Here is a 24,234-nt window from a genome sequence, read left to right on the forward strand (position 1 = left end):
TGCGATGTTTAAAATAAAGTCTTCTTAACACGGTCGTCCTCTCTGTGGACGTTAGTATCTCTGTCCAGGCTGTAGGCATTTGCTTTCGTCGTTTCGGAGGGAGCCCATCTTCTACGGGACAGCTTTCAAGATTACATCATTGTGTCTTCGTTGAAGAACTTTAGAGTTTGATGAGTTGAGAGCGATGCGATGTTTTGAAGAAAGTGCAAATCCAGCAAGCGAATCCAGAGAGAATGAAAATCCTTGTTTTGAGTTTAAATAACACAATGTATAGGCGTCCCCTTGTACTATAAACAAATCCTTGTCAAATCCAAATTCTTGTTGGTCCTTCCATTGGTTCACCGTATTTGATACAGTTGCATGTCACACAAAAAGGGTGTGTTAGAAAGGCAATGTATCCACCCATTTTGTTATCAAAGGATTTTACATTTAAACCTCCTATTCAATAGCTTTACATTCATTAGAGAAGCATATGAATTTCATTCTCTATACAAAATTACGATTACAAGCATAGAAAACAAATCATAATACAATCACAGGATAATATTTAAAAATAGTTATTTGTTTTTATAATATGCATTTAAAACACAATAAACACTTCAGATTTATTGTGAAACTTACTTAAAATAACTGTTAAACTAGGGTCTACAAGTTATGTAATTAATAATGATTCTTAAAGCATTTTAACTAACTTTTAACACAATAATCGTACAACTGCAGTGTAGCTTGGCTTGACAAGTTTTAGGACACCTTAGGAGAGTAGACAATCAGATAGCATTTTGGAAAGCAAGCTTCAAAGACTCAACACAATTTTTGGCCTGTGCCTAGGTCTAATCAGCCAGCTTTGAAGTAGATCTGGTTAAGAATGTTCTGGAATTGGCGTTAACAACAACAGTCCAAATTAAATATCTGGAAAATGCTTATATTAAAAGGAATTTAACCATGAATTTCCGTGACACTCTTTCACTGCAAAAAAGGAGGTAGGGAAGAAGTGATGCCCAATGCTTTTGCTCTTGGTTTACAAAAAGTCTCAGCATCTGCTTTAGGGTCTGATTACGTCCCTGATGGGATGTATTTTTAATATTTTATACACTATGTAGAGTTTTAGACAGAAAGTCGGTTCCATGATCACTCAAAATCTCCTTAGGGATCCGTACTCTATCCATAATCTGCACTTACTCTGTGGCTATTGCAGTGGCACTAGTGGACCTCAATGGAACTGCGTTGCATAATCTGCCACCACTAATATATGTGTATACCTGGAATCAGAAGGTAATAAAGGGCCCACTATGTCCATTACAATGCATTCAAAGGGGGTGGAAATAATCTGCAGTGGAGCCAAAGGGGCGGGGCGGACTCGACCTTCCTCTGCTCGCTGTCAGTCGACATGTGGCTACATATTTCAAAACATCAGTATAAAGTCCTACCCAATAGAATCGAGCCATTCCCTTGTTTTGTCAGCTCCAAGGTCCCGCAAAAAGGATATCATGCACCAGCCTCATGACCTCGGGCCGACAAAATGGGGGAACCAATAATTGTGTTACAGGCTGTCATAAGAACATAAGAATATAAGAAAGTTTACAAATGAGAGGAAGCCATTGAGCCTATCTTGATCGTTTGGTTGTCAGTAGCTTATTGAATCTCATCAAGCAACTTCTTGAAGGATCCCAGTGTGTCAGCTTCAATAACATTACTGGGGAGTTGGTTCCAGACCCTCACAATTCTCTATGTAAAAAAATGCCTCCTATTTTCTGTTTTGAATGCCCCTTTGTCTAATCCCCATTTGTGACCCCTTGTCCTTGTTTCTTTTTTCAGGTTGAAAAGTCCCTTTGGTCAACATTGTCAATACCTTTTAGAATTTTGAATGCTTGAATTAGGTCGTCGCGTAGTCTTCTTTGTTCAAGACTAAATAGATCCAATTCTTTAAGCCTGTCTGCATATGACATGTCTTTTAAACCTGGGATAATTCTGGTCACCCTTCTTTGCACTCTTTCTAGAGCAGCAATATCTTTTTTGTAGCGAGGTGACCAGAACTAAACACAATATTGAAGATGAAGTCTTACTAATGCATTGTACAGTTTTAACTTTACTTTCCTTGATTTAAATTCAACACCACAACATTGATTACACCGTGTAACAAATTTTTATTTGTATTTTTTTGTTCCTGGGTAGTAAGTGTTATTTCCTAATTGCTTATGCCTCAAAAGTATAGAAAATGGCTATTATTCCCCACAAACTTTGCTTTTGTGACCAGGACAGTGATATTTCAAAATATCGTTATTTCCAATGGGAAAACGGGCAAATGTGTGTCTTTTCGTTCACATAAGGTCAGAAAAAAACAACATATGAATCCAAATTAACATGTATTTATACTAAAGTAATACAAAAATGACTACAAAAGATTTAGAAGTGAGTAGTTTTTCGAGATTTACGATTATACAGTATTGTAAACACACATTTGCCCGTTTTCCCACTGGAAATAGTGATATTTTGAAATATCACTGTCCTGGTCACAAAAGCAAAGTTTGTGGGGAATAATAGCCATTTTCTATACTTTAGAGGCATAAGCAATTAGGAAATAACACTTACTACTCAGGAACAAAAATTGTGTTGCATAGTGTTATCATTACATGAGAGTAGATGTTGAACTTCATGCTGATTTGTCTCTCGCCAAGATAAGCACCATAAGCACCGTTTGCTTTTCAGTAAACTAATGTGATCCATCTGCATCTCCCTCCATTTGCATTGTTTTCCATTTGATGGTGTAGATATCCTTCTGTCTGGTGTTGATTGCAGAAGTGTAATGCTGGTTCCAGGGATCAGCTCATTTTGCCTCCCCAGTGCATCAGCACACACAACGGCTGTGATGCTGGCTCCGGGGATCAACCCAGTGCGGTCTCCCCAGGGCATCAGCATGACAACCGTCTGGATTGAGCTAAGTAGAGTACATCTCTGGGGTCTTCCAGTGGGCACCTTCCATCCTCTGTGTTTCGTTGACTAGCCCACGACACCTCAAGAGGGCTCAACTGTGATTCTGGCATCCCAGCATAACCCCCCTCCATCCCCCACTCAGCTCAGCCCAGCTTACTTACCTGTACATCAGCATTGCTTTCTTTCTATTGTGTTTGAGATCCACATCCAGAATCTTTCCATCTCAACCACAGCCAGTTGCTGCTCCTTTCTGCTGTTTCAGATAAGTTCTTCACTGTGCGATGCAACTCTTGGCCACTGAACCCGACTTCTCTGAGAAACAGGGTTGTAAAGTGTGCCACAAATCCTCGACAACCCACCTCCACTGGGTAAACTCGGACTCTCCATCCTCGCTATTCCGCTTCAGCAGCTAGTTGAGTATACTGAAGTTTCTTCCTCTCATACGCCTCATCCACAGCATCTTCCCATAGGACTGTTAACTCTACCAGATGAACAAGGTGTGCTGATCCAGACCACAAGATAATGTCTGTTCGAAGGTTAGTGGTGGCAAACTCAGTTAGAAAAATAAGCCGCTGACCAACATCTGCCAGCATCTTCCAGTCTTTAGCAGCTTCCAGTTGTCCTTGAGCGAGGCTTAGTTTTAACACTTTTTCTTGGTGGTTACTCTCCTGGATGGAAAAATTTTGTGTGTAATGCTTTGATGGAACTGGTGGCAACTTATTGGTCAGGTTACACTTGTCTTCCAATGCTAAGATCAAACATCGCAGCATCTGGTCATGGCGCCAAGTAAACCGTCCTTGGCTAAGACCCGCCTTACATCCCATCAAAATGTGCCTTAATGTTGCAGGTGATGAACACAAAGGATGTGAGTGATCCTCACCCACCCAGAGGTTTAGGTTCTGTGGTGATGGGAGAACATCATATGCTGATCTGATGAGGAAACTGATCCTGCTCTGTTCCACTGTCCATAGGTCTTGACAGTCGAGCTCCCATCTCATCCATTCTCCCTGCTTGGCCCGGGAAATGGCCTTTACACACCTGATCATCTTCTCCTGCTTTTGCACTTCACTGACTACCAGCTTACTCTGTTGAGCTGGGGTTGCCTTATGCCATGTAGGTGGAGCTGAGCTGAGACCAAAACCTCCTTTTCCATGCTGAACTTGCCCCATAATATCTCTGATTTGAAGGGCAGCCTTAGTATCTTCCACAGCTTTCTTTGCCATCAATTTTCTTACAGTTTTCAACACAGGTGCTGCCTCCCTTACACATTTGTCACGTGAATCTACTAATGTCACTTCCAGTCATACTTTGGCGCACTTAAACTCCTCGGTTAGAGCAGAGATTGGTAGCTGCAGTATTCCTTTACCATAAAGACCCACTCTGCTGAGGCAGCGTGGAACTCCCAACCATTTCCTGACGTAAGAACTGATTAAAGCTTCCAGCTTTTCAATTGTTGTCAAGGAAACCTCATACACAGTCAGTGGCCATAACAGCCTTGGCAGTAGACCAAACTGAAAGCACCAGAGTTTCAGTTTGCCTGGTAAAGCGCTGCTATCTTTGCTCTTCAACCCTTCCACTGCTTTGTTGTCTAACTTCTCCCACACGAACTGTGTCCTTTAGATCCTTCGGACACTGTTGGTATTGCCTCACCATTAATGTAGAACCTTTTATCTACTACTTTACCTTTAATTATAGAGATGCTAATTGATTTAGTGGGATTGAATTGCATTCGTGTCCATTCAATGTTATTGGTTAATTTGCCCAATAATCGATTAGTGCAGGCTACTGTTGTAGTCATTGTTGTCATGTCATCCATGTATGCTCGAATTGGTGGTAGTCGCATTCCAGAAGCCAAGCGCTCTCCTCCCACTAGCCATTTTGATGCCCTAATAATTACTTCCATTGCCATGGTAAAAGCCAGTGGAGAAATGGTACATCCTGCCATTATTCCATATTCTAGGCATTGCCATGTAGTGCTGAATTCTGAAGTTGAAAAACAAAATTGCAAATCTCCAAAGTAGGCTTTCACTAAATTTGTTATTGTCATCGGTATGCTGAAAAAATCTAATGCTGCCCAAAGAAGTTCATGTGGCACTGAACCATATGCATTAGCCAAATCCAGGAATGTCACTTGAAGCTCCTTCCTCTCCTTTTTTGCTGATTGAAGTTGTTGCCAGATTATGCTGATGTGTTCTAAGCATCCTGGGAAACCTGGAATGCCTGCTTTTTGTACTGAAGTGTCAATGAAGCAGTTCTTTAATAGGTAGGTTGACAATCTCTGAGCAATAATGCTGAAGAAAATCTTGCCTTCTACGTTTAATAGGAAAATAGGACGAAACTGACTGATGCTTGTAGAATCCTTTTCTTTTGGTATAAAGACTGCTCGGCGCCATGCTGTTGGTACAACCTGTTTTTCCCATGCCACTTTCATCAATCTCCACAGGATTCATAGAACACCAGAAGCACTCTTGTACACCCTGTATGGAACACCATTAGGCCCTGAAGATGATGATGCCCTTGCTTTTTTCACAGCTTGCTCTAATTCTTTCCACTTAGGTGCACAGTCCTCCATTTGGTATTCGGGTGAATTGATAGTTGGGATATCTGAAGGAATTGACATAGGCTCCTGCCTTTTAGAATCTGTGTTTCCTCCAAATATTTCTCCAGCTCAAACTTAGATGATTTTAGTGTGCCATTTTTCTCACTGGTGAATATATCCAAGCACCTTGTTGGCCTTTTTTATAGCTTCCCCACATTGTCTAGATGAAGACATTTCTGAGTCAACAAAAACTCCTAGGTCTTTTTCATAGATTCCTTCTTCAATTTCAGTCTCTCCCATATGATACTTATAATGCGCATTTTTATTTCCTGCGTGCAGTACCTTACACTTTTCTCTATTAAATGTCATTTGCCCAGTTCTGAATCTCGTCTAGATCATTTTAAATGACCTTTGCTGCTGCAACAGTGTTTGCCACTCCTCCTACTTTTGTGTTGTCTGCAAATTTAACAAGTTTGCTTACAATACCAGAATCTAAATCATTAATGTAGATTAGGAATAGCAGAGGACCTAATACTGATCCCTGTGGTACTCCACTGGTTACCTCGCTCCATTTTGAGGTTTCTCCTTTCTACATGTTAACCACTCCCTAATCCATGTACACGTGTTTCCTTGAATCCCTACTGCATTCAGTTTGAGAATTAATCTTTTATGCGTGTCTTTGTCAAAAGCTTTCTGAAAATCTAAATAAACCATGTCATATGCTTTGCAGTTATCCGTTATCGATGTTGCATTCTCAAAAAAATCAAGCAGGTTAGTTAGACTGTCTCCCAGGATACTGTTATCATAGAGGTAATTTTCCATTTTGGATCTTATTATAGTTTCCATAAGTTTGCATATAATAGAAGTCAGGCATATTGGTCCTTATTTCCCAGTCTGCCGAGATTTGTTTATTTTAACAGCTCCTAGCCCCTTTAACACTTCTGCCTCAGTTATGCTAAAGTTATTTAAAACTGGATAGGAACTGGTTGACATGTGGTGCATGTTTTCTGTATCCTCCTTTGTAAAAACATGTGAAAAGTAATCATTTAAATATTTGCTTTTTTTTTTTCTTCATCTATGATTTTGCCATTTGTATCTCTTAGACATTTAACCTCCTCCTTGAATGTTCTCTTGCTGTTATAGTATTGGAAAAAAAATTGGAATTGGTCCTAGCCCCCTTAGCAATGTTCATTTCTATTTCTGTCTTGGCCTTTCTAACTTCCTTTTTGACTTGCATTTGCAGTTCTGTGTACTCTTTCTGTGTACTTTGTTTTTGGTCCCTTTTAAAACGCTCTGTAGAGTGCCTTATTTCACTGAATATTTTTTTTAATTGATTGTGACGGAAAGATGAGTTCTGGTGATGAATCTTCCTCCCGACCTGTGAGGGCGCTAAAGAACGGGAGGAGAAGTATCTGGAAGGGCTGGCCTGACAGTTCGTTTCCGGGTCAGGGAAGTGGGTCAGCCTGGAAAGAAGCGAGACTCTGTTGTAAGACCGTATTGATTTGAAAGGTAAACGAGAGGCAGCTGCAAGTAATAAGGAGCACCACTGCACAGAGCACAAACCTGTGTCTACACCGAGCACCTGCACGCCGGCACGCACCCAGGACTGGTGACCGCGTCTTGTGTTTTGTTCGGGACTGTGCCCAGTTTTTGTTATCTCCGCGCTATACACATTGGTGTGTATAGCCGGGGAGTTATTATTTATCGGTCACCAGACCTGGATAAAACACCTTGTTCACTGAATCACTGTTGTCTGTTCATCACTCCTGCACCGCATCACCACTACACCTGTTCTCCTTACCAACCACTTTGCCACATTGATCTATTAAACCATTTTGGCAATTTAGTTTTAGATTTAGATTTGTCTACTTTTGGGATGTAATTGATTTGCTCCTCTGGTACTACATTTTTAAAAAACAGCCATCCTTTTTCTGTGGATGTTTATAGTCCTATATAGGTGTACTGTGCCCGCGGCTAGGTTTACCCTATACAGTAATTGCCCCTTGATACCGAACTGTGGACATACTAGCACCCCAGCGCCATCAACATCCTTACCTTCAATAGACTGGACCTGTCCCCAAGCGTGCATTAGTGACGGGTAATTATGTTGGCCCCACACTATGTCTGCGCTTGAGTGCCACATGTCCGGTATATTGAGAGGGGTGGGGGTAGCATCTGCCCTAGATGGCGTTTGTATCCATTCTCCCTCCAAACCATTAATGCTCCTTCCCATTTTCTCCTTATTTGTTTTTCTTGGACAAAAAATGGTGGAAAACATTTCAGTTTGAAAGGGAAAAACTTCACCAGTTATTTCCCTTTCTTTTTTTTCTACCACTTTTATGTGTGTGGTCAGAACTGCCATTAATTTAACCAATTCTCGACCCAGAATTATTGGGTGTGGTAGCCTTTCTGCCACCCCAACTACTAAGTGCTGTTTTATCGGTCCTACCAATAAATATACTTTTAGGGTGGAGTATGTCGCCATATCTCCACGGATGCAGGAGATCGTCACCTGGCCTCATGGCTTCCATGACACACTGCCCAAGAGAGCTAATACGTGGGGTTGTCACCATGCCTAAAACTGCATTAACAGTACAAGCCCCCCCCCAACCATTTTCATGCTTACCCGCTTCAGATGCCCAATTGCACGCTGCCACGTCACACTCCATTGCCAACGGGCATGACGTGGCCTGGTGCCCGTTGGTTGCATCTAAAACAAATAGGGGAGAAGGAGGGAACATAAATTATTTGTTTGTCTCATTGCTGGTATGGCAACAGGGCCGGGGTAGCAGCTTTACCCCTTCTGAGGGCCAACCTTGAGGTTGCCCGTTGGGGCTGGAGATCTAGGAGGTCTCAGTCTAGTGTTGTAGGTGGAGCAGAGAGAAGAGGTGGTGTACAGCTGTTCCGGTGGACGGGAGCTGTGAACAGCCAGTTTTATTGCTGCTTCCAGGATGGCGGGGTTACGGCGCCGTATCCACACCTAGGTTTCTGCACTGACCACATGACAGAATTGCTCCACTGCTATGGCTTCACCCACTTGCAGACTTGTTTTCTGGGCAGGGCTTAGCCAGTGCACCATGTGGTCACTCAACTGCTGCGCAAACACCCTGGGGCATGTATATGGGGATCTCTGGTACTCCCGGAATCATACTCTGTGCGTTTCCTCAGTGATGTTGAGCCTGCATAGGGTGGCTTGCTTTACCAGATCGTAGTCAGCCGCTTCGGTGTCTGTCGTGGCCTGATACACTGCCTGAGTCGGGAGGGAGTGAGGGAGTCGGGAGGGAGATTTACCACCAAGAATCACTGTCTTTCTGTGGTGGACAACTGTGGCTCTGGGTCTCAGCCTCAAGCGGCGGTCCCCCTCTTCTCAGAGGGGGTGGAGCACAGTGCTAAGTCTCAGCTCGGTGCTGCTGTGACACCTTCTTCCCCAGACTTGCAAGAAAACGCTGCAGAGGAGCTGGGTGCAGCGGTGAAAAAAATAAAAAGTTAAAATAGATATGAAAGTGAGGAGCAGGAGATGAATGAGGAAGGGGGAGGAGATGTCTCTGACTCCTCAATGCTATCTGAGATCCCTGACAGCTAGACCCCAAAGGAAAAATTATACACTGTAGAAGAGTGTGGGAGGGTAGTGGGTGGAGCTTTTGGGAAGGACCAGAAATGACAGCACACAGGAGCCGGAAATGGAGATTAGTCCTTAGAGCCCTGTACCATCAATGGTATCAGGGCAGGGTTTTATTTTACAAAAACAATAAAAATAGAACAGTCCGGTATTGCAAAAAATAAACAAGAAAACCACCTGGAATACCAGCAATGGTAAACTCAGGTTTGAAATAAAAAGAGTAAACAAAAATGTCACGGTTACAAAATAACAACAAAGGAAGCACTGGGTTTCGTTGTGGTACTGCGGTGGGTTTCCTCTCACCGCTTCTTAGCTCCCTTTCACAGATCAATGGCCAGTCCTCGGTTCCTCACTCCAGTAATCCAACAGTGTCCAAGATTTTCAAGCTTCTGTGAATAACAGCAGTGAATGAAAGCAACAAAGCAAGCCCAGCATGTGTTTTCAGTTCAGCCCAGACAGCGCGAATGGCAAAACCATACTGCTTAAATACTGCCAAGTCCCACCCCTGCAATCAGCACGCTGCCCCACGTCAGCCAATCAACGAGAACAGCACAGCTGATTGCAATGATGGGACCCGACGGCCGCATGGTTCTACCTTGGGCCAAGATGGCTGCCTGACCCGGAACTTCCTGCATGGTCAGAGTTCAGCCTCCTGATCCAATCACGGTCAACCCTACACAGCGCTGCCGGTGGTCGGGAGGGCAAATTACGACAGGGACTCCTTCCAGTCCTGTCACAAAGAGATAAACAGTTTTTTAAGCATGACCAAAGGAAAACATAATATTGATATAAAGCAATTCTTTCCCAATCTTAAACTGTAAAACACAAAAAGATCAGTACAGAGATCTGAGGCAGTGGTGGGATATTGGTAAAGTACAAATCAAAGTTTTTTGTCAACAATATACCTCTGGTGCAACCGAGTCACTAAACGCAGTGGGGCCTTGTTCTGCTCCTGCTGCAGCAGTAAAGGTGTCCGCCTATGCTGATGACATTAATGTGTTTATTTGCTGTTACAGCAGTGCCTACAGACATTCCAAGGGGCTTCATCAGCAAAAATAAACTGGGCAAAGTGTGACACATTCTTGTCAAGCAGCTGGAATGAAGGGGGCTCTCCTTTTCTGCCACAGACATTGAGGTGGGAAAGAACAGGGCTAAAAATATTAGGTGTCTTTCTGGGGACTGAAGCCTATATGGATTTGAACTGGGAAGGTCTCGTGGACAAGGTGAGAGGGCGGCTTCAGTGCAGGTGGGGGCTGCTGTCTCAGCTATCCTTCAGTGGGAGGTTTCTTGCAATTAATAACCTGGCTGCCTCTATGCTGTGGCATAGGCTCATGTGCTTGGACCCTCACCAGGGCCTGATTAATGAAATCCAAAAGATCTTCATAAAGTTTTTTGAGGGTGGGATGCACTGGCTGAAGCTAGCTGTGCTGTACCTCCCTCGAGATGAAGGAGGGTAGGGTTTAGTTAGCATTGCCAGCAGGGTAGCAGCTTTTAGGTTGATGGCAGTGCAGAGGCTCCTGTACACCAGGGAGGAGGCTCATTGGAGGGATTTTTTACCTCAACAAAGTGGGAGGTCTGGGATTAGGAACATCTGTTTTTAACTGACCACAACATTCTGAACAGGTCTGAACTGCCTGGTTTTTATCTTAGTATTTTTAAAGTGTGGAAGTCTCTGAGAGTGAAGAGAGAAGAAGAGGAGATGACAGGGGAGAAACTGATGCAGGAACCTCTTTTCTTTAACTCTCTGTTCCCAACGCCGTGTCTCCAGTCAGAGGCTTTGTGTGCCAGCTTTAGAAGGGTAGGAGTGACCAGACTGGCACATTTGATGTCATCTGGGAATTCTCACTGGCTCAGTGCTGCTGAATTGGATAGCAGACTGGGCTGGCACAGTGAGAGACAGGTTGAAAGGTTGCTGGCTGGTGTAAGGGGCTGTCTCTCTCAGGGGCTCAGAGAACTCCTGAGGGGGGAAATGGCAAAAGGAGAAGAGGAAGATCAGGACTCTGCCTTCCCAGTGTTACTTGTGTCTCCCCAAGTAGGTGAGGAAGAAGAGGAGGAACAGCAATAAAGCAAACTGTTAAAAATTCACAAAGTTTGTAGCAGAGTCTTCCACTGCTTAGAAAGCAAAGAGCAGTATGTTTTTAGTGTTAAAAATATGTTTTATAAAGACCTAAAAGGAATGGTGGACTCCAAGTGGAGGGACAGACTCTGTGAAGGAGTTCTGTATAAACCACCACTAGACAAGAAAGACTTCTTCACTGCATTTTAGCAATGGGGAGGTTCCTGCACAGAGTAGACCTGAATATCAGCTCTGTGCAGTTTCTGTGGGCAGGAGGAGACTGTGTTTCACATGTACAGTGAGTGTGTGAGACTGCGGCCTCTATTTCAGCTCCTCACAGAGTTACTGCAGGGACTGGGGGTCGCTTTCAATAAACAGCTTTTTATTTTTGGAACGCCTTATAGTTTTAAAGAAAAGGAAGCATGTGTTTTAATTAATTTTATTATAGGCCAGACTTTTTAACTGATTTAACAAAAGTACAGTGTATTGTGTTTTAATTTTGTTTTCTTTTACAATAGATGCTGAGTTAGTTCCACTAACCACACACTCAGCACAAATATAAATCTGGACTTTTGTTTTTGTTTTTAAATGTTTAATTATTTGTAATGTTTTAATTATTATATATAATAATCTCTCTCTCTCTCTCTCTCTCTCACTTTATAGTTTGGTTTAACAGTTTATATTTTTTTCTGCAACAGATATAATAATAATAATAATAATAATAATAATAATAATAATAATAATAATAAATAATAAATAATAATAAAGAACATTACGACACTGGCATCCACGCTTATACAATATTTTGAAAAGGGGGGTGAATACAGAAATGAAGGGTGATAAATATATGTGCATTTATAGTGACACACTTGACAAAAGGTAACTGAACAGCAATTAATTGTCCTCATTTAACACAAATTTTATCATTTGCCGTTTTCAAGTTAAGGATATAATTATCAATTAAATGTCCTTCCCTTGAAATGTGGAAGAATCTGTTTCTGTGTGACTCTCATTGTTTGTCGGTTTAACGGATGTAACACGGCCGTGCCTCTCACCAAGTCGTCGCCTTCTGACATATCACAACATAAAATAGCCTTAAAAAGACTTCTACGACAGATGTTGCCTCGATGTTGCCTGACGTCGCAACTCAAATACAACCAGTACACAACGTCAGTATAACGTCGTGTGCCCACTGGCTTGTGTTTTGAGGAATCATGTCGTCATAAAGAACTGTCGCATACCAGTAAAGATAGGTGTACCACAGGTTGAAAACCACTGGTCTAGCCGGTCGAGTGGCTCTGCTACAACAGGTCGCGTGAAAAACTGAGACGCTCGATTTTAGCAAAGTGATTCAAAGAGGAATCGAATCCTTAAAATGGATTCAGGTAAAATCGAGAACCAGGTCACCTGGATACCTGAGTACCCTATGTCATCTCTTGTATATGCAGCTCTGGAAAAAATTAAGAGACCACTGCAAAATTATCAGTTTCTCTGGTTTTAATATTTATAGGTATGTGTTTGGGTAAAATGAACATTTTTGTTTTATTCTATAAGCTACTGACAACATTTCTCAGAGTTGGGGAACATTGTCAGAGCAGAAGGAAGCAAGTTTTCTTCCAGGACAACCTTGTACTTGGCTTGATTCATGCCAAAGCTGCCCGATTCCAGCCTTGCTGAAGCACCCCCAGATCATCACCGATCCTCCACCACATTTCACAGTGGGTGTGAGACATTGTGGCTTGTAGGCCTCTCCAGGTCTCCGTCTAACTATTAGACGACCAGGTGTTGGGCAAAGCTGAAAATTGGACTCATCTGGGGGTGCTTCAGCAAGGCTGAAATCTGGCAGATTTGTCTTTGTGAAGGACGCATGAATCAAGCCAAGTACAAGGTTGTACTGGAAGAAAACTTGCTTCCTTCTGCTCTAACAAAGTTCCCCAACTATGAGGATTGGTTGTTGTCAGTAGTTTATAGAATAAAACAAAAATGTTCATTTTACCCAAACACATACCTATAAATAGTAAAACCAGAGAAACTGATAATTTTGCAGTGGTCTCTTAATTTTTTCCAGAGCTGTATATATATATATATATATATATATATATATATATATATATATATATATATATATATATATATATATAATAGCGTTTCACACAGGAGACAGACGAGAAGGTGACAACATGCAGTTTTCTGTTCGAAGACTTTATTAGGACGTTCTCTCTCTGCACCCTGTAGAGTCCATTGCTCTACCTGTTTCTCTGCTTATCTGGAAACAAACAATAGAGCGTGCAGCGCCCATACTTATAACATAGCTCCACCCCTTTATGTTAATCGGGTGCCAGAGTTCGTACACATCCCATTGGTCCCCAGCCTCACACCAGAACCAATGTGCACAGAAACAACAACCAATGACAAGGAGGGATACCGGGGGACCCTGAGTGCAGGCTAGCTCATGGACAACAGACAGGGATAGAGTTAGCCCGCAACTGCAGGCAGTACAGACGGGGGAAGGAACACAATACAACGGTAAGAACAGTACACGAACACAGCGGAAATACACTCCTGATAGCGTCTGGAGTACACAACACCTAACTCACTGTAAGTGACGAGGCCTGGGATCCCAATACTTATTTAAATTATAATTTGTCTGTTAGAGATATATGTGTACTGTTTCTTTAATGCGGTTCCTCCACCTGTGTAAGGGACATCTAAATACACATGTACCCCTTAATAGGAATTATTATCAAATACTAAGCCCAGAATCCACTCACAGAACACACACCAATAGCCAAAGGCTAGGTATTAAAATAAATAACATACAATCAATATTACAAATAATATATTTACTTTTAAATATTATGCGTTGCTATACAAAATAATTAAACTCTTGCACTACAGTGGGCCCACACACACGCACACACGACCAGCAACACAGCTCCCTTTCTTACTTCCAAGGTAACTTCGTAGAAGGACACAATAAACACAACGACAGCTGATAAATCTTCTTTTCCAACGTGGCCAGAAGTACTTGGGGCTTTCTCCTGGTCACCCCAAGTGCTATCTGGGTCTCAGCAGCAGTTCCAGACGCCAGCAGAAAAGTAAATTAACAATAAACAAAAAAGACTATACCATAAATGGTGACCGTCTACAGCAAACGTTTGGTTTACTGAAATATATTACCCTCTTATACTCTGCTAATAAAGTACAAAAATACATCGTTCAGATAATATTTCTTTTACTATAAAACTCTTCTTTCACTCCCTCACGTTGCGTCTGTTCCTTCGTACTCTCTCGAACCTCCTTTCTCTCTCGCACGTTGTGTCTGTCTCTCCTCACACTGTCGAACCTCCTTTCTGTTGGCTAATTGGTTCACAGGGGAAACCTGTCCAATAGAATTGTGTTTAGGTGTAGCAAGCTGGTAAATGTGATTCTGGTGCATTCTAACTATGTTACAAGAAATACAACATTTTTATTTAAAGGAATAGTGCAAATTTGCAGCAGGGCTATATATATATATATATATATATATATATATATATATATATATATATATATATATATATATATATATATATAATTAAAAAAAAAAAACACACACACACACACACACACCACAGTCCACAGTTATTTTCTAGAGTTTTTGTCAACAACAGCTTGGATCCTCAGGTCTAGAGTTACAAGGTGAGTGCAGTACAATTCCACATTTTTATAAACTCTGTTTGCTTTTATTTATTTATTTTAGAGTTGTCCTGGATTGTCCACCAGAGGGCGCTGCAGAATTAAAACTTGCAGGTAAGTAGTTGTAGTATTCACCCTGGGGTCCTTTGGGTACTGCACTTTGGACGGCTCACTGTTGTTCCTTCTGGAGGAACAAGCATATTACTGTTGCCTGGGTGTTTGTTGAAACATTCACAATTTCAAGTATGTAGCAACTGTATCTTTCTATTTTTCACAGACTTACATCTCTCCTCTGACACTCTCCGCCTAATAAGCCTGGAGTGCATCTTTTTATATTCTGTGGCTGGAGAGTTAATTACCTAATTTGATACAATAATTACCTTAAGGCTCCAGCCACATTCACATAAGATGGATGGCTTCGTCCGCCTGCACAAAATACAATATAACAATAATAATAAGACAAAACATACATAAATAAATACAAAAGGGTGTGCACTTTGCCACATACAAACCCCCCCCCCCCCCCCCCCCTTGTGTGCAGAACATATGACCTCAAAAGGCCGCCTCCCCCCTTAGTTCCCAAAGTCCCGGTTCTTAGCCCTGGGCCAGGAACAGGGGCAGCAACGGACCAAAGGTGGTGGCCACCCTGGGAGGTCCTCCTCCCACTCCAATAGCTGTCGTGGCCAAGCTGACCACACACAGGCCAGCTCCTCCAGCCAAGGCAATCCCAGCAACTGAATGCCTGCTTGGGGGCTTGTCCATGACCTCCCCCCTTCTTCGTAGCCGGCAGTGGCCTCTTCCAGGGCTTCGGCCTCAGTATCTCTGGCAGAAGCCCCTCTTCACTACCAGCGGCTCACTAGCTGAGAGTGGAAAGGCTGTCAGCTTACCAACCGGCAGCTTAGTTATTAATGGCTTCCGGCCTGGCTCCTCCATCCCCAGCACATCCTCAGAGGTCAGCAACAAACCACCTTCAGGCGACGGCAAGGCAGAGCTGGCGACCTTAATACTGAACCCATTACTAAAATCATTAAAAGTGGACTTTTTATCTATGCATGTAACTTTCATTATAGCATATTTGTTTCAGCTATCTCTAAAATAAATATCCTAACTCCTCACCCATACACAGCACAGCATACCGCAAAATGGACCAGGACTTCTTTGTATTATTCTACTTCTAATTATTCAGAGTGAGAATGGTTATTTTGCCTTGTTGAATAGCCAACAAGTAACGTGTAGAGTTGGAATATCCCTGCCCTCAGCCATAGAGCAGGCTCCCAGGGAAGGAGAATCAAGTCCATTTTACAGTCTGGTATCCTCGTCTCCTGGTATCTACACCATACATATTGTTCTATGTATAATGGGGATTCATAAAAACAAACAACTTTTTTGTATCCCTGCCTTTTGGTTTGTGGAAAGTCAACCATTTATTCCATGGTAATGGATGAGCTCCTGGTCAAGTATCATTTCTCATAAATAATCCAATTTCATGAGTAAAATAAGTTGGACATTCATGAAACTGTTCAAACCTGTTGTTCGTTTTGTAATATAGTTCATCCTTGTGACAGAAATACAGTACTTCTTGGTTGTAAATCTTCCTCCCAACCTGTGATGGCACTAAGCAGCGAGAACAGAGTTCCCTGGATGGGCTGGCCTGACATTTCTTTCACTTTGTTGCATTAACGCATTGATCAGTAAGGGAAACGACGTGACAGCCGTAAATTGGAGAGGCGGTTGCACTCGTTTACCAAGGGGTCATGTGTGACAGCATAAAAGGAGACTGAGAAATGCAATCTGTTCATTCACTTTGGTTTTGTGTTATTGAACTGAGAAGGACTGTGAGAGACCCAGTGAAAAACAGTTTGTTTGTTTGTTTGTTTGTAATTGCCTTGTTTGTGAATTACCAGACGGCTAACATGATTCTGGAGCTTTCTCCAAGGGCCAGCACAAAGCTTGAACAGTATTGTACTGCTGTCACTAATAAACTGTATCAGCTACCACGAGAACAACTGCACGCACCCAGGATTACAATCAGCTTCACTAACGCACTGCATCACTCCTCCACCTGTATCCACTCAGCCACTTTGCCACACTCCTCCTTGTGGCTGATGAGTTATTAATCCTGACATCAGTATAAGACAAGTATCTACCTCTCGACTACAGAGCTTGCTCTTCAGTTTCATGGTAAGGCGTTCGTCTATGAACGGTACGGTTTGTGGTTCATGTCTAGACCTTGCCTTTCCATTCAGTTCAATGGGTTGAGATGCCAATTCAAGACATCACAAGACAAGACAAGACAAGCCCCAAACAATTTAACGAATACAAAATAATAGAAAAAAAATTGCAATGAAAAACTACGAAATGTATAGCTTGCTAAATTATTTATTTTGATTAAACAATCCAGGAATTACAACAGAAGTCAAAGACTGGAAAGGAATGCTTTATGAATGCAAAAAAACATTATTGAAATTAGGTGTGGGTAAGTGTCTGATACAGTAATTCTCCTAAGCAGTGCTATGACTTGTAGCTTTCTAATGCACACTGTAGGAAGCTTTCTACACTAACATCTCATTTCGAGCAAGCATTTCCATATTTACTTTACAGAATGGATCTATTTTATTAGCTGGGTCTAATTTTCATACCAGTGTACTTGTATGAATAATTATATCCTTTCCCTGAAGACCAGTTGACTCCATCTGCATAGGTCTTATGGGATCCTTTCAGGTAAAGACCGTTCAGATTGGAGTAATGGCAATTGGTATACCACCATGCTCCTTTATATGTCTCAGCACAGTGACTCGGTGATAGATCTTGATCCTTCGTAGAAAATGGCATGTTGTTATGACTCCCTAGAGAGTCACCTAGGGACAAAACAAAAATCAAAATTAAAATAGAACAGATGGTTTAGTGGTGTCCATAACTTTAGTTCCTAAGTAATAAAAAACAATGACGTGCAGATACTGTCATTTGCACCATGGAAACAGTGTGCAAAACTCAAATCTCATCTCATTCCAGTAGCAAACTGGGGCTGCTGCCAGCTCCATCTCCAGCCTACAGTCCAATCAGCAACAGGATATTACACAAAGAGTCAAACATCTCCTGTGTGGATCGCATTTCCATCTAATATTTTGTAATATCTTCCTGATAGTAAAATATACATAAAGTCTATATATTTCTTTTTGCTGCAGTTTGAGATATAAAATTCTTGAGTTCTTTCCATTGGGCTGCAATAGGTAACCTCCACCATCAGTGTAAGAGTGAAATCTACCAGCCCTCAATCCTAGCTGACAGCGTCCCAGTTGAAATGAATTTGATCTCAGTACACTGCTGATGGAAATGAACGAGTGTGGTTTCAAATGGCTTCCAAGTACATGTCCCATAACACCGTGAAATGGGTGTAACATTATTAATTATTCATAAGTGTTTGTGAAGTCATTTGTATTTGTATGCATCACAAACAATGTTTTAATAAAAGCAACATTAAAGTAGTTTTCCAAACTAAAAGTGAATTGCATTTGGCCTTTTGAAAAAGCCTTCTTTAAGGCTTTGTGTGTCTGGCCTAATATAAACGGCCCCTTTGTCTCAAAAGCAAATCATTCACATTGTAAAATTGTGATTGGAGGATAGATCGGAGTTATAAATGCATTATGTTTCAATCAGAAACATTTTATAGCACTAGGAAATTAAAAGAAAACTTACCAGCGGTACCACCTGTAAATCCACCCAGGACTAGCTTGTACTTCTCAGATTCCCCCAGGATTTTAAATGACTGGTATTTTGCAAAGGTTTTTACATTGTCAAAGTCCTCAAAATCAATACGTAATTCATGAGAACCTGTAAGAATAATAATAGTAAATTTTAGGCACAATGTACATCCAATTGTACTTAACAATGCTGTAATTTCATTGAGGGGTACTGGAAACAGCAAGAGCTTCCAGAACCCTTGGATAGAATTCAAGTTTTATATGTAGATATGAGAGATCAGAGATTCATTTGATATTATTGTGTTGGGTTTAATTCTCTATTGTAGTTTTCTGCCTGCGGGGCTGCTTCTTAGCATTAGTCACAAAAGCTGATTTTAAGAAGAGGTTGGGAAGCATACAATACCTCGGGGACAGGATGATCAAAAACCACTCTGCAGGGAATGAGCTTTTAGAAAAGTTTGCAAACTTCACCCAAACTGAACTTCTCTCCAAACAAATCAGCCAAATCCTCCCCAAATAACGTTGGTGTGTTAATAATGTGAAGTTTAGAAATAAAGAATCCAGACTCCTACAAAGATCTAATCAATTATATATATATATATATATATATATATATATATATATATATATATATATATATATATGCAAACAAATTTAATACGTTATTTCTCATTTAAAGTTTACAAGTTCAATCATAATTGAAGTCAGTAAAATTTCAGAGGTCTAAATTTCAGACAATGCGTCCTTTTTCAACTTAAAAAATGTCAACATTTAAGTAGAACTGAACACAATGCCAAACAAAATACTGGAATCAGGATACTAGAAATACTTTATATTTTTATAACTAGCTGCAACGTTTCGGTTTCTGCCTTCTTCAGCTAGCATGGTTGAAATAGCCAGCTAGACATGACTCTGCATTCATAATTCACACTGGAGAGTATGTGGAGAACATGCTAAGGATAAGTGCATATGACAGAGACACTGTGTCCACTAGAGGGTTGTTCAATACTGTCATTAGGTATGATAGTATCTAATCTGTAGTGAATGTACCTGTTTCTGTTAATAAACGAATGTTGTCATTCCCCAGCCAAAACTCTGTCAACATGCTGCCAAATCCTCTCTTGTATGAATTCCAGTCCCGAAAGAAATCTACTGATCCATCCATACGTTTCTGGAATACCTGCAGTGGCATCAACAATAACTTTAAGATTACATTTGAGAAAGGATGAAATACCTTGACATATCCATATCTATATTACTATCTCTGAACTCTCTCCACCTGAGCAGAGTAATGAAATTCACTCGGCAGCTTGTGGTTTTTGAAGCTAATTAAGTTGACACACTTACCAAATTAGGGGATGTTTTTAAACTGAACCACAGACCATAGGTTGGGAACCTCATAGCTGAGGAAAGAGTGAAGGGTTTGTGGGATGACTTACAAGCCAGCCTCCTCCGTCTGTGTCCATGTCACAGTACACACTGATGCCTTTGTTGCTCTCTGTGTAAACTGTGTACCAGCCACTCAGCGTTTGTCCTTGTTCTAGCAGCTCCTTACAGTTCTTAGCGCCTGCATTGATAGCAGAACATACATTCAAATGTCATTGTAAAGATGTTTTCACCATGCAGTCATTCAGAGCTATGTTGCTTCAATATTGCTTTGTTACCATTAATCCTCATCTGTACCAGAATATTTTTCCTCTAATATTGGGCAGCATTGCTGTCATACAGTAAGTCCCAGGGACCCTATGCAGGAGAGACTATGTAGATTGCAATGAATAATGGACTTCAACTGAGGTCAAACAACAAGTGAAGTATTCTGGGGCCAGATAATATCAGCCAGTGAAGTGTTCTTTGTAGTCATTTTCAATATGGATCAGTTGTTTTCTACTCATTTCTTACATTTGAAATAATTCATTTATTCCCTGATTGATTAGAGTTATTTTTTTGTTTACTGTGTCAAGTGATGTTACCCCATATTACAGGAGCAATGTTGGGAAGGCTGTCTGAAATTCTTTTTCAGATTCAGAAAAGGTTTACGTATGCCAGATTAGTTCATTGCTTGGAGTGTATTTTCATAGGGAGAGGTAGTGCCAAACACCATAACTGGTTTACTGGGTTCATAAGTTGTATTGTTTTTGTGGTTGTGGTTGTAATAAGTTAGGTATAAGATTTTTACAATTCATAGTGTGTGTAGCAGGGGAGATCTGTGCTGACTCTGCTGGCGTGTTCACGACGCTGCAGGAAGAGGGCGGCAGTCGTCCAACAACTGCCTGTGAGTCAATGCAGTGACACAGGGAGGTGGGAAAGTGGATGTGTGGACTTTCCCCCTCTCAGAATGGCTGAGAGGCGGGTCTTGGGGAGATTGTTAGCCCTATAAGTTAACGCTGTGTTGTTTCCTCAGGTCTGCCCTGTTAAACGCGCCGAGAGTGCGGAAGCGCTGGTCCAGGACTGGGAATCAGCCGGGAGAAAAAGAACAAGCGAGACAGTGAGAGCGGGGAACCCTTGGGCATTGTAAAAGAGCAGGCTAGTTAGCCGGCAGTGTAGGACGGTGATCCGGGTCGCACGGGTAGCAGTGACTGGGATACAGCTGTCAAGTGCAGCACCTTTTCTTTGTAGTCTTGTTACTGTTTTATTTTCCCTGTTTCTTTGTGCCTTCTGTTTTGAATTATTGTTTCGAAGCACCTGCAAGGGCGCCGGTATTGTGTACCATCGCTTGGTATGCCAGTGGTTCTGTTTACCATCTTTGGTAAATCAGACCATGGACCCACAGCGCCATCTGCGGGACAAAAGAAAAAATAGCAACCTGAAATAAAACTGGGCACTTGTGTGGTGTTGCCAAATTTACCTGTCTGTTTCCTGTGTCAGTGAATTACTCACCACCCTTCCACAGTGTGACAAAATGATTTGCAGAGCTTCCCCTTTACATTGTAGTCAGGAGCTATAGTTAGGAGACTGTGCTGTTCGTGTTCCAGCTTGTAACAAGAATGAAAGCACTGGTGGAATGGCAATATGGAGCAAATGGGAGCCATGACCATACTGCCTTATAACTGGTTCCATGGTATCAAGGGCCACTATAAAGGTATATTGTTTGACTAGGGTGTAAGACCATAAGAGTGATTAAGAGGTTAAACTTATTTACAATTGTACTGTACATTCAAGCCTTGCCATTTAAATATTTCAATAGAACAGATTTACCTTTGGCTCCTTGTGGACCTGTATTTTTAATTGATCCAGGTTCACCTTTCATTCCTAAAAAGCAAACAGTATAAACAGTTCAGAAAACAGACACCCTGATCAACTTTCTGCCTCTAAACATCCCTTTGTTTGACATGAGGAGAGGCCTTTGCCAGCAAACCAGGTGCCTCTTCTGTAGGAATTGAAATGTGATAGTATTGTTCAAACTTGAACATACGTATATACCTTGCTAGAGGAATCTTAATGCAGTTTTATAGAATTCAAGTATTCTGTTCACCTTTGTCACCAACTGGACCCATCTTCCCAGAGGCTCCAGGTTCACCTTTCGCTCCTATAAAAGCAAAGAAACCTTTTAGTAGTACATCCGGTACACTCTTTACTGTATACTGGTATTACTCAAGCTACTGAACATATAACAGGGTTCTGACAAGAACTAATCGAAACTCCCAACTGAACATCCCTGTAAGAAAACGTCCCTAAATAAAAGAAGGGATGCTGATAGGAAGAAGCTGGAAAATAACAGGATTACTCAGGAATAGAATAAATGAAACAAAAATACATGATACATAAAGACAGCAAAAATGTCATATGAAAAACTTAACACGAACAAAAGGCAGACAATTCTTATCCCTAAATAAACAACTCAATCTACAATTGCAAACAGACACAACTCCCAACCAAGGCACAAGATGCCCTTTTAAACAGAACCTTCACAACAATCTACAATATGTAAGTACAATATGGCTGCATGACTGGTGGACAAATATATTTTTTAATTTATTACTTGATGTTCTGTAGGCTGTCCATTACTGAATTTGTTTTTTGATGCCCTGCTTTAATGTCCTTTATGTTTTTGAGTTTGCATATATTGTGTATTTTTTATATGTCCTTTGTGTGTTTTGTCTGGATATATTTTTATATTTCTAATCTATTTCATTACTTCTCAATTGCATATATTTTGTTTGTTATGTTTGCAATCCAACTCAATGTTAACATTGTAATACAAACTTAATCTGCAGTGGACTCATATTAGCAATGGGGAAATGAAAGGGGTATTGAAGAAGGAAAATGCAGACACAGTCATTGGGTGAATTCCCCCACTCCCAGCCCTGATAGAGTTGCGTAAATGAAAAGCACAAACACCTCCATCTGTCTACAAAGTTGATCAACTGTCTGGAATTTAGAGGGAAGTCAAAAGCAGGAAATGTGAATAGGCTTTAATTAGCACTGATTGCTTCATTTGTTTGGTACAAACAAAGCTCAGCTTCAGGTTAAAAGTCACTGTACCTGTAGCCCCCAAAGGACCTTGTTCCCCTTTACTGCCCGGGATCCCCGGAATGCCATTGGTCCCCGGCACCCCAGGAAGTCCCGGACACCCCTGAAGGATAGTCAGCCTTTCCTGGTTATTCAGACCCACCAGTTTCACCTCTGGAACACAAGTACAGATTCAGAAGGAATCAGTGTATACCAAAAACAAACTGGAAGTTTGATTAAAATAAAGAGGTCAGCTATACAGTGATGCAACCTTCTCATGGAAAGTAACTGCATCTGTGAACACCTGTGAGATACAAACCCACTAAATATAGATCTGAACAGGACCGCAAACTGGAAAGAGCAACTGAAAAAGTAGAGGAAAGGTGAATCTGCATTTCAGCACTTCCTTTCTTTAGAAAGGGGAAAATTAATAATTTCTATAGTTTACACTGTATATTATGCATCACAAGGGTTCAAATATTCACATTTATAATTTCTCAATTATTATTATTTGAAAACTCCAAGAGAGGTATTTATTCCTCCATTTTCTCCCCAAGTTGAAATGTCCAATTTGAATGTTTCCTTACCACTGCAACCCATGTACTGAAGATAAAGTTCTCCTCTATTCCTACTGCCTTGCCCAGCAAACAAAACAAATGCTGCATAATATTTTAAAATAAGTAATATTCCTTACCAGGGCAGGTTTGTTCAGCATTGGTGTATGAAGTAAAGCACAGTATAAGAAATACGTTCTGGAGCAGCATTTTCCTAGTATTAGTGTGAGTGCCTCTTTTTCTATTGTAGTCTTTTGTAATTGTGAAGTTTACTGTGGAGAAACACCGATTTTTATACTCAAGGCTGGACCTAAATCACCACTCCTCAAATATTTCTATTCCCGAGTGTACTGTAAGAATGTGAATAGAGACCAAACCAAGTAGTTTGAGCTAGGTTCAAATATTCAGCTTATTATCAGAGGACTATTGAAAACAGGTACACCGTCAATACAGGCTATAAAACAAAATAGATCAAGTTTGTATAGGACAATAAATATAAAATCAGAAACAAACAAAGTAGAACACAATATAGTTAGATGTGTACAGATCCAGCTCCCATTCATAACCACGCCCCTCACATGGACTGGAGGCTGGGCTAAGCGTGACCACCAAACACTAATTGTAAAAACGTCCAGTTCCAAGCAGTCCCAGATTAACCCGCCGTTACACTGTCTCCAACTCAAAGACTTCCCGGACTGGGAATCACT

The 24,234-nt window shown here is 41.2% G+C and overlaps 1 protein-coding gene across 2 annotated transcripts in view; it reads right to left on the reverse strand.

Moving 5' to 3' along the window:
* LOC121295827 (ficolin-1-like) overlaps nt 1-23,801 on the reverse strand; it is a 53,590-nt gene extending 29,789 nt beyond the window's left edge. The window contains exons 1-8 of one of the 2 annotated variants that reach the window (XM_041220913.1): nt 23,668-23,800; nt 23,007-23,147; nt 21,997-22,050; nt 21,720-21,773; nt 19,964-20,091; nt 19,575-19,704; nt 18,520-18,654; nt 17,187-17,681 (exon numbers count right to left, since the gene is read on the reverse strand). In XM_041220913.1, coding sequence (XP_041076847.1) covers nt 17,440-17,681; nt 18,520-18,654; nt 19,575-19,704; nt 19,964-20,091; nt 21,720-21,773; nt 21,997-22,050; nt 23,007-23,147; nt 23,668-23,737 — 954 coding nt within the window. In that variant the 5' untranslated portion in view covers nt 23,738-23,800 and the 3' untranslated portion in view covers nt 17,187-17,439. Of the gene's footprint in view, nt 1-17,186; nt 17,682-18,519; nt 18,655-19,574; nt 19,705-19,963; nt 20,092-21,719; nt 21,774-21,996; nt 22,051-23,006; nt 23,148-23,667 lie in introns of those variants that run through there. The other variant, XM_041220912.1, reaches the window with a different exon arrangement.
* Nucleotides 23,802-24,234: the final 433 nt, after the last annotated feature.

The sequence above is a fragment of the Polyodon spathula genome, chromosome 20, assembly GCF_017654505.1.
Source record: "Polyodon spathula isolate WHYD16114869_AA chromosome 20, ASM1765450v1, whole genome shotgun sequence".
Classification (NCBI taxonomy): domain Eukaryota; kingdom Metazoa; phylum Chordata; class Actinopteri; order Acipenseriformes; family Polyodontidae; genus Polyodon; species Polyodon spathula.